The sequence below is a fragment of the Neoarius graeffei genome, chromosome 26 (assembly GCF_027579695.1).
Source record: "Neoarius graeffei isolate fNeoGra1 chromosome 26, fNeoGra1.pri, whole genome shotgun sequence".
Classification (NCBI taxonomy): Eukaryota; Metazoa; Chordata; class Actinopteri; order Siluriformes; family Ariidae; genus Neoarius; species Neoarius graeffei.
The window spans coordinates 22,932,065-22,946,692 of NC_083594.1; the positions used below are offsets into that span (position 1 = coordinate 22,932,065).

General features: G+C 45.0%; 1 protein-coding gene across 1 annotated transcript; it reads right to left on the reverse strand.

Annotated features, from left to right (window-relative positions):
• Positions 1 to 5,963: 5,963 nt before the first annotated feature.
• Positions 5,964 to 7,389, reverse strand: LOC132874014 (uncharacterized). Its single transcript, XM_060909872.1, has 2 exons — positions 6,794 to 7,389; positions 5,964 to 6,145 (listed from the first exon to the last, which is right to left on the reverse strand). Exons 1-2 carry the CDS (start codon positions 7,383 to 7,385, stop codon positions 6,045 to 6,047), a joined length of 693 nt encoding a protein of 230 aa, XP_060765855.1. The 5' UTR covers positions 7,386 to 7,389; the 3' UTR covers positions 5,964 to 6,044.
• Positions 7,390 to 14,628: the final 7,239 nt, after the last annotated feature.

Here is a 14,628-nt window from a genome sequence, read left to right on the forward strand (position 1 = left end):
TAACCGTGCCCTGAAGTTCCATCGACTGCTCTGGGCTCAGAGGCATCTGGGATGGACCATCACACAGTGGAAATGAATCAGTATTACAGGTCATTTACGTACGTAAGAAATGGATGCCGTGTGCTCTGGACCAAAGACAGAAAGGACCATTCAGGCTGTTACCAGTAACAAGTCCAAAATCCAGGGTGTGTCATGGTATGGGGTTGTGTCAATGCCCTTGGCAAAGATAACTTACACTTTTGTGGTTTCAGCATTAATGCAGAAAAGTACATTGAGATTTTGGAGCAACATATGGTGCTTTCAAGACGACCTGTTTTCCATGGATATTTCAACAAGACAATGCAAAACCACATTCTTCACACATTACAAAGGCATGGCTGTGGAAGAAGAGGGTGCCTGTCCCTAATAGAGAATGTGTGGCGAATTTTGAAACAAAAACATTGACGAATCCGTATTGTTGCCAACCTTGAGACCTGTATGCAGGAAGAATGGGACAAAATAACACCTGAAACATTTTATTCCTTGGTGTCTTCCATCCCTAAATATCCTTTAAGTGTTGTGAGACGGAATGGCAACATTATAAAGTGGTAAATGCTTTACCGACCCAACTTTTTTTTTAAATGCATTGCAAGACTCAAAATTAAAATGTGTTTATTAAAAAAAAAAATCATGGGGTAAAACATCAAATAATGTGCTGTTGTATTGTTTTGAGTGAGTGCAGTACAGGTCAAAAATTATTTACTATAATTTTTTTTCAGTTTTAATTTCAATCTTTCATTCAAACGTTTCTGATTTGGGGTTGTAATTAGCACCTCTTCCATTTTTTCCAGCCAAAGAAACCAAATTCCTGCCTTTTTGTTATCTATAAGACAGATTTGTGAATCCACAGATAACAACTCACCTAGATAATATTGGTGTAAAGCAAATCTAACTGCTATTTTCTCCACCTCCAACATCCTACACCTTTTGCCTTTGGCAAATCACTTTCATTTCTGTGCTTGGGATTCAAGCAGATACCTGACATAAAAAGATTCTGAATTATTACTCATTCAGTAATAATAACAAACTATGAAATAAGGTTGACAAGGGATTCAGAGAAGCCGTATGAGGTTGATTCTTTCATGTGTCTCCATGTATATTGATTTATGGCAAATACTAACTGAAAGGTTGATCTTTTGAGAGTGATAAAAATCATCTCATCTCATCTCATCTCATTATCTGTAGCCGCTTTATCCTGTTCTACAGGGTCGCAGGCAAGCTGGAGCCTATCCCAGCTGACTACGGGCGAAAGGCGGGGTACACCCTGGACAAGTCGCCAGGTCATCACAGGGCTGACACATAGCCACAGACAACCATTCACACTCACATTCACACCTACGGTCAATTTAGAGTCACCAGTTAACCTAACCTGCATGTCTTTGGACTGTGGGGGAAACCGGAGCACCCGGAGGAAACCCACACAGACACGGGGAGAACATGCAAACTCTGCACAGAAAGGCCCTCGTCGGCCACGGGGCTCAAACCCAGACCTTCTTGCTGTGAGGCGACAGCGCTAACCACTACACCACCGTGCCGCCCTGATAAAAATCATTCATTCATTTATTTATTTTCAGTAATCACTTTATCCTGGTCAGGGTTGCAATGGGGAGTACTAAGTGCAAGGCAGGAGAATTTACCCCAGATGGGATGGCAGTCTATGACAGCCAGACACCATACACACATTCACATACTCATTCACACCTAGTGGTAATTTACTGTAGCCAGTACATCTATCTACATGTTTTTGGACAGTGAGAGAAAATCAGATAACTCAAAGGAAACCCATACAGTGAAAATGTGTGAAACTCCATACAGACAGTAAGTTGAGTTCAGGATCGAACCCAGGACCATAGAGCTGTGCTACATACTGCAACACTGTGCTGCCCTAATTCAACATTGTTGTTGTTGTTGTTCATTTTCATTAGCTAATAACTAAAACTGAGCATTTATAGACTGGTCTTGCTTCAGACAGGATACACAAGTGGAACTGATTTGTGTAGTTGATGTTGTGGAGTTGTGTTGTGCATTTCCCCAAAGACTGTGCTTGTCAGGACAATGCAAAAAAAAAAAATCTCACAGATCTTGATAACCAATCACAGCATTAATTTTGAAGCATAGACATATCACATAATGGGCAGCATGGTGGTGCAGTGGTTAGCACTGCCGCCTCACAGGAAGAAGATTCCAGGTTCAAACCTCATGGCTGACCTTTCTGTGTGGAGTTTGCATGTTCTCCCCGTGTCTGCATGGGTTTCCTTTGGGTGCTCCGATTTCCCCCACAGTCCAAAGACATGCAGATTAGGTTAAATGCCCAGCCACTGGGGTTGCACAACCCAGTGCATACTTAGTGCTGGTCTCAAGGCCAGATAGACTGGGGAGGGTTGAGTCAGGAAGGGTGTCCGGTGTAAAACCTATGCCAAATCAAATATGCAGAACAGATCTGCTGTGGTGACCCCTAATGGGAGTAGCCAGAAGAAGACGGCATTATCACATAATACTGCCATTATTACAAATGTTTAATAAATGTTTTTTGAGAAACAATTGAAATATTATTCAGATTGTTGAGACAAGATGAAAACACCATTCAGATACATTAATGTCTTATTAAGTGGCACGGTGGTGTAGTGGTTAGCACTGTCATCTCACAGAAGGTCCGGGTTCGAGCCCCGTGGCCGGCGAGGGCCTTTCTGTGTGGAGTTTGCATGTTCTCCCCGTGTCTGCGTGAGTTTCCTCCAGGTGCTCTGGTTTCCCCCACAGTCCAAAGACATGCAGGTTAGGTTAACTGGTGACTCTAAATTGACCGTAGGCATAGGCGGTTTTAAACGGGGGCCAGAGGGGGCCAGTACCCCTGTAAAATTGCTCCTGGTCCCTGTTGTGGCCCCTGTGCTGAACAGATAATAAGATTTATTAATTTTGACGTGCGCTAGCTCGAAGATCGGAACTGACATGACGGAGTGTTCTACATGGACTCCTTAAAGCGCTACACGCACACTGTTACCTGCAGCAGAAAGACCAGCAGCAGCGCGAATTGTAAACTTCGGACGTGAGTGATAACAGCTGTCACGTCCGAAGTTTTTTGATTGAAAAGCCATCAGATACAGTAGCGTTGACACGTTTCACTGAGCCATATAAAGAAGTATTTTTTGAGCTCTTTAGACTATGCAAAATAGCTGTGGCACTCCCAGTGAGATCTGCCTCTTGTGAGCGGAGTTTCTCCACTTTGAAACTAGTGAAGACCTACCTCCGATCCACCATTAGTGAGGAGCGTCTAAGCAATCTTGGTGTGCTCAGCATTGAATCCAGAAGGTCCAAGCCTTTGAACTTTGATGCATTTGTAGATCGTTTCTCAAGGAGTCACAATCGCAGAATCTTGTTGTTGTAGTGTTTCAGCCTGCTGTGAATGCTATAGGGTGATTCTGAGACCACTGTATGTGAATTTATTTTTTCTTTCTATTTTCCCCCTTGCTGTACATAAAGAGTGAGATGATGACCCTGTGATTTAGATAAAGATAGTGATTGTACATTCAAGTCTCATGCTGTGAAAAAGAAAATTCATTCATGCTGTGAATTTAAAAAGTGTCATTGGACAGATAAAAGGTTCATTGTATGCAAAAATAGAAATCTTATTTTACAAAAAAGAGATACATGGTTTTAAGATTTATTGAGCACAATTTATGTTTAGGCTATTGAGACAGAATGTTTATCTCATTGTATTTATGCTCAATGTATTTTTTTTGGTTTTAAATAAACTAAACAAAACATTTTGAACGCTTAAATATTGCCGTTTTTTCCTTATGTGCCCCCCTGAAAAAATACTGGCCCCACCTCGGCCCCCCTAGTAATTTTGGTCTAGAACCGCCACTGACCGTAGGTGTGAATGTGAGTGTGAATGGTTGTTTGTCTCTGTGTCAGCCCTGTGATGACCTGGTGACTTGTCCAGGGTGTACCCCGCCTCTCATCCATAGTCAGCTGGGATAGGCTCCAGCTTGCCTGCGACCCTGTAGAACAGGATAAAGCGGCTAGAGATAATGAGATAATGAGATGAGACTTCCAATTTTTTTATTATTATTATTATTATTATTATTAATAATAATAATAATTTATTTTAATAGAACAATGAATGAATTTAGGGCCACATGGCCCTAAATTCTCTGCTATTTTTTCCTGCTTCACCATGACCCAATTCAAGATACTACGTACGTCATGCATCACGTAGTGGGGTTTCCCTGTTCATGCAAGGCATTGTGGGATACAAATTTGAAACAGGAGAGAAAAATGGAGGATGCGAATGAAACGTGAAAGACTGACTACAGTAACGGATAGCGAGAAGAAAAGACATTATGTTGTGAAGGAAAGGAAACGCAGGACCAAACTAATAAATATCGGCGGTCAGCGAGAACCTCAGTGTGATCAGCTGTTTGTTTAGCAACAGAATGTTGTAATGGTCAAGGTAAACCTGTAGATGGCAGTAATACAACACTGTGGATGCCAGCTGCCGTAAAACCCAAAAGAAGAAGAAGAAGAACATAAACCTGTGCATACACACACGGACTTCCTCTGTCTGTATGACTGCGTGAAGCGAGCGATTTCATGTATATTATTTGCTCAGGAATCCCCTCAAATTAAATAACTTCCCAGCCACAGAATGGCCTGAGTTTTTTGTTGTTGGGTTTTTTGTTTTGTGTTTTGTTTTGTTTTTTGAGATATTACAGAAATAAACATATCACAAAGACCAAATTTCAGAGGGAACTAAATTTCACCAATTTTATGAAATCGAAAGGCCGTCTAGCTTTAAATATCACAGATATGTTACATCTATCTACAATTCAAATACATGCTTGCTTGTGCACTGAAAATCAAACTTTTGTAAAGACACATTGATTACTGGCGCTGATCTGCACCCCACAAAGCCATTATGACCTGGTAAAATAATTCCACTCTTAGTATTATTTATTTAAGATGATAACTGTAATAATGGTTATTTAGATTGTGGATACATTTTTAAGCATGAAATGGTGATTTATATTTCAACTCATTCAACACTTGATACTGTATGCCAAACAGAACAGGAATATTAAATATAAATACATGTAGAAGCATGCATGCAGTAGAATCACTAATTAACAATTATTTGCTGAAGGCAAGGTGAATAACAATTAGACCATAAGGTGAACCCCGTTTTCGTTTTAGGTCGCTCCGACGTCTCTGAACCACATGCTCTTTAGCTGATAAAAAGGACCAAGTTATGTTACACTTATAGCAAACTTTCCACGTCACAGAATCCCACTCGTTTTTTAAATCGAGATATTTTCTGAAGAAATATTTTCCTCAGAGCTGAATGCAATTTTGATGTCATGAGACACCACGTGACTGCGTTAAACCAATTGCGTAGCCGATTTACGACAACAAACTGGAAAAATGACAGCCTGCCTGGTGTTGTCAAATGTAACCCACATAAAGGAATCTCCCAAAATATCCTTCTAAAGTGGGCCAAATTGATTCTTAACAGTGCTTTATTTATAGCACGAAGAACAATGATGCAAGTGGATGATAAAGGCAGACATTTCATGTTGTCATTTTGATCAATAAATGGAAATAATTCTAATTATCAATGATAATGATCATTCATGTATTTCTAAAGTGGGCCAAATGGATTCTAAATAGTGCTTTATTTATAGCACGAAGAACAATGATGCAAGTGACCTTTCATGTTGTCATTTTGATCAATAAATGGAAACAATTTAATTATCAGTGATAACCATTCATGTATTTCTAAAGTGGGCTAAATGGATTCCAAACAGTGCTTTATTTATAGCACAAAGAACAATGATGCAAGTGGGTGATAAGGTAGACCTTTTCATGTTGTCATTTTTATCAATAAATGGAAATAATTCTAATTATCAATGATAAGGAACATTTAGGTATTCATTTGTTCATTTATTCACTCACAACTATATACAACACATAAAAACAATCATAACAAGTATACATTGACTGGCATAAACTTATATACATATATAAATAAACAGAGCCACACAGTCTTTGTCCTTGATGTGAACGAGAATGCTATGGTCGTCCTTTACTTCAGCAGCTTCCTGCAACTTGCCTTGTACAAAAGAAAAGAAAAAAGGATGGATAGATAGGCAGACAAACAGTCAGACTTCATTTTTCCTGGTGGACTGGTATTCAGTGGCATATTAACATCAAAGCACACAGACATACTATGACATCCATACAAACATACACACTACCCTATTAAAGTCAAAGTGTACTTTATTGTCAAAATTTTTTGCAACAGGCATTAAGACAGAAGGGGGGGCAGTCCTTAACTCAAACACTGCATTTTGGTCATTTATGGTATTGGAATATTATAGGCATGGGGAAGTTATGTATTGGAATGTTATTTTACTCACACCCACACACATACACAACACATTATAGTTCACACACACACACACACACACACACACACACCAGCAAAAGTACCTGTACAACCAATAGACATCTTTCCATATTCATACAGCCATCCATACATCTGTACGTCAATGTACTATAAATCCACACATACATTCAAATTAGACAAATGCAAGGAGATTGTATGCAGTCAGTAGCAGTGTAGATAGTCATTCAACTACTCTGTGTGTGTGTGTGTGTGTGTGTGTGTGTGTGTGTGTGTGTGCTGGGGAATGGGATGCATTTGCATAGACTACCTACTGTGTAGTGGGGGATGAGGGTGAGATGCCTTTTAGCTTACCTGCGGTTAAAGTCTGTGTCTTTGACAAAGCTTCTTTTTGTCGTCTGCCAGCCTTGACGACATATTTGCAGGTTTTCTTGCATATTATACAGATGGCAGGAAGGACGGGGCCAGAGCTCGAGATGGGCAGGCATGATCTGGAATGAAGTTTCCTTGTCGGAGTCATGCCAGTCACTGTTGCAGGGATAGCCTCGCTGGTCTGGGGGTCTTGTTTATCATCTCCCCGCTTTTTCTCTCGCACGAGACGCCTTTTTGCTCTTTCAATTTCGCGCTTGTCAATGAACCTCTGGTAACATGTGGGATGGAAAGCCACGTCTTCTGGAATTTTATCAAAATCCAAGTCAGGACAGTGTTTGTAATGTTCGGATACGTCTCTGCACTCACCCCTCAACTCCAGCCACTGCCGAAGGCTGTTTCGGTAAGTATTCCATCGTATGCTGGTGAAATTCTGTGTTTTTTCATGCTTCACAGAAGATATGTGCATATAACAAGTCTTACGTGTCGAAGATTTAGTTTTTTCAACAGTTTCGGCCGAGTTTTCTTCTTCTTCGGTACTGCTGGATGATAGCACTGCTAGTCCGGTGGCTGCCATGCTGCTTCTGTTTACCTAGCACAGCTGGTAGCTACCAGCTACCCGATTCGTCCAGTCTGATGACGTTTCAACCGTGGCACCTTTCGCGAGCCAAAGTGTTATTACGCCTGCCAAATATGTACATACGCCTTGGAGATACTAGTTCTTCATTAAATGTTGCGATTTAAGAAATGAGCGCGATTCTGTGACGCAAACTGTTTTGTTGTAATCTTACCACAACTCATTCTTTTTTATGAACTGAAGCGTGTGCGGTTCAGAGAGGTCGGAGCGGGATCCCTTTTCGGAAGGACTTTTCGAGGTTCACCTTACGGCCTAAATGAATAATAACAGAGATGAAGTTGAGGTTATTGTTCACTGAGCCTGAGGTGGATAAGGTAATTTTTTTTTTAATCGTATTTTTTAAAAATTTTATTTCAAATCTCAAAAGCAGGATGCAAGCATAATCCACACAGGCTTGTGTGACTTATCTATGCCGACTCAGATAAAATAATCTGTTTTGAAATTGATAAAATAAATCACAATTCCACCTTACCTTTGAATAGTTTTAGACCAAACTTCATAGCATTTTTAGTGCTTCCTCACATACAGCGAAAAGCAATTGGCCGCCATTTTGCTGAGTTGCCAAAGATGATTATCAAGAAATAGTCCAGATTTCTTGACCAATCAGTGCACACTATTTCCTATAATCACCTCCGTATTTATACTAATAATATGTAAACAGTTGGTAACAATACATACTGTATTTTGGAAGGGGTCTACAGTGAAAAGTCATTGTTTTTATGTTTTGAACTCTTTAGAACCATTATAGCTCAGATAATTTTATCAAATATATTGTAAAGTGGGAAATGTAATTACCAAAATGTCTAATTTCCTAGTGTTGATATGCTGGGGGCATATAGGTGTTCTTTTCAAGTCGGGGCATACCAGAGACATGTGGCATCTGCTCAACACCATCAGGCAGTTATTGTAATACAAGACTAGACTCCTGAATGGGAAGAGAGCTATAAATCTCAAAAGATATCTAAAATTATGTTATTTTACAATGCTAACACAATTTTATAAAAAGTCTAGCATATATCATTAGTGGCTGTGGTAGCACAGCAGGTAGTAGTGCTGCCTCACAGCTCCAGGGTTCAATCCTGAGTTCAGTTTACTGTCTGTCAGCTGTCTCATGTTCTTCATATGTTTATACACGGTTCCTGTGGGTTGTCTGGTTTCCTCCCAGTGACCAAAATGTAGGTGGCGGTGGATAGGTTATTCTAAACTGCACCCAAAGTGTGAGTAGGTGTGTACATAGTACTCCAGTTCACTATACAGAAGTACATATCAACTGTCTTTTGGCTGGTTCTATGGTAGTGGTGTTACTGTAACATTGAAAATGTTTTATGTATTCCATAAGGTGAGTTCTGGTCATAAATAAAGTGGACCAAATTCTGAATATCTTCCAATGGTCTGCATGTGTGCCTTAGATAAGGTGTAATATAGGCCTAATATTTACACAGTTTAATGGTATGTTCAGACAAAAAGTGGCAAGAGTGTCAAAGTTTCCTCCGGCTGCCCTGTCAGTGATGCTGTGGAAGTTCGTGGACGCTCTGTGACGTAGATGAAATAGGTGGCTACAACTTGCCAACTGGTATCTTTGTGCTGACTGACCAGTTAACCTCATGAAATCTTTTCAGTGTGAAGTTAAAGGAGAACTGAAGTCATTTTTAAACTTGCTTTATTTCTTAATTAACGTGTTATTCAATTACGTTTTTAGTTTTAGTAACCTTATATCGTGACTCGTATTGGCAACTAATTGCAATTAAATATGATACTTATCAGCCTGTTCGGTTTTTAGCCATGTTGAATTTAGTTTGTTTAGTCCATGGCAGGCGTCGCTTATCCGCGCGATTTTCACAAGACTTGTGCGAGACTTCGAAACATGAAGTGAAACATTTTTGAAAACTGTTTTCCAACGAAATATTGCACAAAAACGAGTTTAAATGACGATTACTGCCTACTTTTTTCAAACTTTCCTGATTGCTATCAACACAAACCAAACTTCCGGCTTGATTACATCAGCATTCAAAAGAGGGCGTGCGCGTCTTTTGACAACATTGGCAGATATTGGTCACTTTGATTCCCGCTGCACGTTTTACTTCCGTCCTACGATGTCTCGCACAGGTCTCAACGAATCTCGTTTACGGCCATTGCTTTGACATATGAACTGATATATTACAGAGCATATTTCAAACACTCATAACTTGCTATAGCAGTGACAAAATAGCTATCAAAAATGCATTCCTATATTTAATAAAATGAGATAAATAGAATTTTGATAATGAAAAATTGCCTTCAGTTCTCCTTTAAGAAATCAATTAATGAAGAAAAGTAATGAACAATTATGATTGCATTTGGTAAGAAAATAAACTAATGACAAAATAATTAAAAGGCATTTGTATGGTGTGACTTTTGTGTTGATGCTAAGTCAAAGTTAAATATGTAGTTTATAGTACACTGTGGCAGCGGGGGCGTGGTCAAGCGCCGGTCTGTGACAGGAGGGCGGAGTCAGGGAAGGTAAGTGGCAGAATCACTGCACCTGATGTCAATTAACCTGCGTTTGTGTGTGTCTTCCGAGTGACAGTGCCCTATTTAAAGAGGGAGAGCAAAGAGCAGGGGAGCTCTTCCCGAACCAGACGCCGAGTGTGTGTGTCTGTAAAGTGCATACCAGTTGTTAGACTGAAAAGTGTGGCAATAAAACGCTCTGTCAACCCGATCTCTGTCCTGCCGTCTTCTGTGCTCCACCCATCCACACGAACCGCTACATACACATTTACTAGCTTTGGTTTTTAATTAGTATTAATGTTCCTTTGTATGTAGCCTACATTAAAGTAGCTGTGGTCCTGGTTGAAATTTAATGGCTAATCACTGTAATTGTGTCAGAAACAACAGGCACTTACGGAAGCAGTCACAGGGGAGAGTGGGTGCATCACAAATTGGTAGACAAAGCCAAATCAAGAGCCGAACTCAAAGTCAGGGGTAAGCCAAGGGTCGAGCGATGTGCAGACAGACTATAGTGAACTAGACGAGGAATCGGAATCAGGAACTAACGAAACCAGAGTCAGAGTCACTGGAAGTCAACACAATAAACAGCGGCTTGATAAGGTCAGGTAGTGGTGCCGAAACCTGGGACGCCTGGAGCACAGACGCCGAACTGCCCCATGGAGTCGTCCCCGTTCGCCGACCTGGTCCATGCCCTCACCACGGCCCAGCAAAGCCAGCACCAGGCACTAGTCACGCTCTGTAAGGAGCAGGAGCAGCATTTCGAGGCCCTGGTGTTGGCCCAACAAGAGGATCGTCGGGTGTTCCGGCACCTCCTTGCGTCAGCGGGGACTGCCGACGCTTCCACCGCAGGCCCGTCACCCCTCACCCTGACAAAGATGGGCCCGCAGGATGACCCCGAGGCTTTCATCACGCTCTTTGAGCAAGTCGCGGAGACCTCGGGGTGGCCGATGGATCAGCGCGCAGCGCACCTCCTCCCCCTGCTAACGGGAGAGGCGCAGCTGGCCGCGCTACAGCTCCCCGCCGACCACCGGCTGGTCTACGCGGACCTTCACCGGGCCATCCTCCAGCGTGTGGGGCGCACCTCCAAAGAGCAGCGCCAGCGCTTCCGCGCTTTGCGCTTGGAGGAAGTCGGCCGGCCGTTCGCGTTTGGCCAGCAACTCCGGGACGCCTGCTGGCGGTGGCTGAGGGCCAACAACTGTGACGCTGAGGGGATCGTCGACCAGGTGGTGCTGCAGCAATTCATCGTGCGCTTGCCAACAGGAACCACGGAGTGGGTCCAGTGCCACCGCCCGGCATCACTGGATCAGGCCATCGAGCTGGCGGAGGACCATTTGGCGGCTGTTCCGGCAGCAGGACAGCAGACAGCCTCTTCTCTTCTCTTCTCTCCTCTTCTCTCTCTCTCTCTCTCTCTCCCTCCTCCTGTGTCCCATCCTCACCCCATTCCCCCACCGCGGAGGCGGGGGCCGGCACCACCCCAGCCGGCCCGCTGCACCCGCAGTGCCCTCACGTTTCTCCCTTCTGTGTCTGTCTCTCCCCCCCCTCAGGTGAGTGAGCCCCAGAACACCGGTGGAGAGAGGAAGCCCGGGCCGGTTTGCTGGCGCTGCAGGGAGCCGGGCCACCTCCAACAGCAGTGCACGGCAATGGAGGTGGGCGCGGTGGTTCGGATCCCCGACGCGCCAGAAGCTGCCCTCGATCGGGCCGGAGCGTATCGCATACCGGTGAGTATTCAAGGGGATACATATCAGGCGTTGGTGGATTCCGGGTGTAATCAAACCTCAATTCACCAAAGCCTGGTGCAAAACGAGGCATTGGGGGGAGCACAAGGGGTGAAGGTGTTGTGTGTGCACGAGAATGTTCACAGCTACCCTTTGGTGTCGGTCCACATTTTTTTCCGAGGGGAAAAATTCATAGTAAAGGCGGCGGTTAATCCTCGCCTCACCCACTCGATAATTTTGGGGACTGATTGGCTGGGATTCAGGGAGTTGATGAGCCGTTTAGTGGCGAGTGGGTCCTGCCGTACTTCAGCAGGGGGAGGTCCCGGTGTCGGCTTGGCAGGAGCAGCTGTCACAGAGCCGTCTACGTCACCTCCGCGTCAGAGTGAGGAGCCACAGGCTCCTCCTCTCTCTCTCGGGGAATCCCTCATGGATTTCCCGTTAGAACAGTCGCGAGACGAGACTCTGCGGCATCTGTTTGACCAAGTGAGAGTAATCGATGGTCAAACGCTCCCGCCGAATGCCACCCCGTCCTTCCCCTACTTCTCTATTATAAAGGATAGATTATACCAAGTGACGCAGGGCACTCAGACAAAAGAGCAAGTCACGCAGCTTTTAATTCCAAAGAGCCACCGGGAATTGGTATTCCAGGCGGCTCACTTTAATCCCATGGCTGGACACCTAGGGCAGGATAAGACACTAGCCCGAATAATGGCCCGATTCTATTGGCCGGGGATTCGCGGCGACATTTGTAGGTGGTGTACGGAGTGCCGCGAATGCCAGTTAGTAAATCCAGCGGCCATTCCAAAAGCGCCTTTGCGCCCTCTACCATTAATCGAGACCCCATTTGAAAGAGTTGGGATGGATCTCGTCGGGCCATTAGATCGGTCGACACGAGGGTACCGCTTTATATTAGTTCTGGTGGACTATGCAACGTGATACCCGGAAGCAGTGCCTCCGCGCAGTATCTCAGCACGCAGTATTGCAGAGGCGTTCTTCCGCGTTATCTCCCGAGTTGGAATCCCGAAAGAGATTCTGACTGATCAAGGCACCACGTTTATGTCACGGACACTGCACGAACTGTATGGGTTATTGGGGATTAAGCCGATCCACACCAGTGTGTATCACCCACAAACGGACGGTTTAGTTGAACGGTTCAACCACACCCTCAAGAATATAATTAAAACATTTGTAAGTGAGGACGCACGTAATTGGGATAAGTGGCTCGAGCCCTTGCTGTTTTCAGTGCGAGAGGTCCCCCAAGCCTCCACGGGGTTCTCCCCGTTCGAATTATTATATGGGCGTAAGCCGCACGGCATTCTAGATGTGCTGTGGGAAAATTGGGAGGAGGGACCTTCACAAAGCAAAAACGAAATTCAATACGTTATGGACCTGCGCGCAAAACTCCACACCCTCACCCACCTAACCCAGGAGAATTTGCGGCAGGCCCAAGAACGGCAAACCCACCTGTACAACAAGGGTACGTGCCTTAGAGAGTTCGCACCGGGAGATAAAGTACTTGTACTGTTGCCCACATCGAGCTCCACATTGGTCGCCAAGTGGCAAGGACCCTTTGAGGTCACACGGCGAGTCGGGGACGTCGACTACGAGGTGAGGCGAACGGACAGGGGTGGGGCGCTACAGATTTACCACCTCAATCTGCTTAAACTCTGGAATGAGGAGGTCCCCGTGGCGTTGGTGTCGGTGGTTCCGGAGAAGGCGGAGCTGGGGCCAGAGGTTCAAAAAGGGGCATTGGCGTCATGTATCCCTCCGGTCCCCTGTGGAGACCACCTCTCCCCGACCCAACTCGCGGAGGTCGCCCAGTTGCAGACCGAGTTTTCGGATGTGTTCTCGCCCCTGCCCGGTCGCACTAACCTCATAGAGCACCACATAGAGACGCCCCCGGGGGTGGTAGTGCGTAGCCGCCCTTACAGGCTACCCGAACACAAAAAAAAGGTGGTTCGGGAAGAACTCGAGGCCATGCTCGAAATGGGCATTGTCGAGGAGTCCCACAGTGACTGGAGCAGCCTGGTGGTCTTGGTACCCAAGGCCGACGGGTCGGTCCGGTTCTGTGTGGACTATAGAAAAGTCAACGCGGTGTCTAAATTTGACGCGTACCCAATGCCTCAGATTGATGAGTTGCTCGATCGACTAGGCACGGCTCACTTTTATTCGACACTGGATTTGACAAAGGGATATTGGCAGATCCCCTTGACTCCACTATCCCGAGAAAAAATGGCCTTTTCCACACCGTTCGGATTGCACCAATTCGTCACACTTCCTTTTGGCCTGTTTGGGGCGCCCGCTACGTTTCAGCGGCTGATGAACAGGGTCCTCCGCCCCCACACCACTTATGCGGCCGCTTACCTAGATGGCATCATCGTCTATAGTAATGACTGGCCGAGACACCTCGAACATCTGAGGGCTGTCCTTAGGTCGCTGAGGCGAGCGGGTCTCACAGCCAACCCAAAGAAGTGTGTGATTGGGCGGGTGGAAGTACGGTATCTGGGCTTCCACTTGGGCAACGGGCAGGTGCGTCCCCAAATTAATAAGACGGCAGCAATTGCGGCCTGCCCAAGGCCCAAGACCAAAAAGGGGGTGAGACAGTTCCTGGGGCTGGCTGGCTATTACCGTAGGTTTATACCTAATTATTCGGACGTCACCAGCCTGCTGACTGATCTAACTAAAAAGAGGGCACCAGATCTGGTCCAGTGGACGGAGCAATGCCAGCGGGCTTTCTCTGAGGTAAAGGCTGCACTGTGTGGGGGGCCACTTTTACACTCCCCTGACTTTTCTCTCCCCTTTATGTTGCAGACCAATGCGTCGGACAGAGGGCTGGGGGCGGTTTTGTCCCAGGAGGTGGAGGGGGAGGACTGCCCAGTCCTATACATCAGTAGGAAGCTGTTGGTGCGTGAGGGGCGCTACAGCACCATAGAAAAAGAGTGTCTGGCCATCAAGTGGGTGGTCCTCGTCCTCCGTTACTA

What these genes read in the sequence shown, in the direction of transcription:
- LOC132874014 (XM_060909872.1), bottom strand. Translation starts at nt 7,385, where the DNA reads ATGGCAGCCACCGGACTAGCAGTGCTATCATCCAGCAGTACCGAAGAA. An exon ending in GACACAGACTTTAACCGCAG is followed by an intron (nt 6,146 to 6,793) that starts GTAAGCTAAAAG and finishes CTTTTGTACAAG; the next exon opens with GCAAGTTGCAGGAAGCTGCT.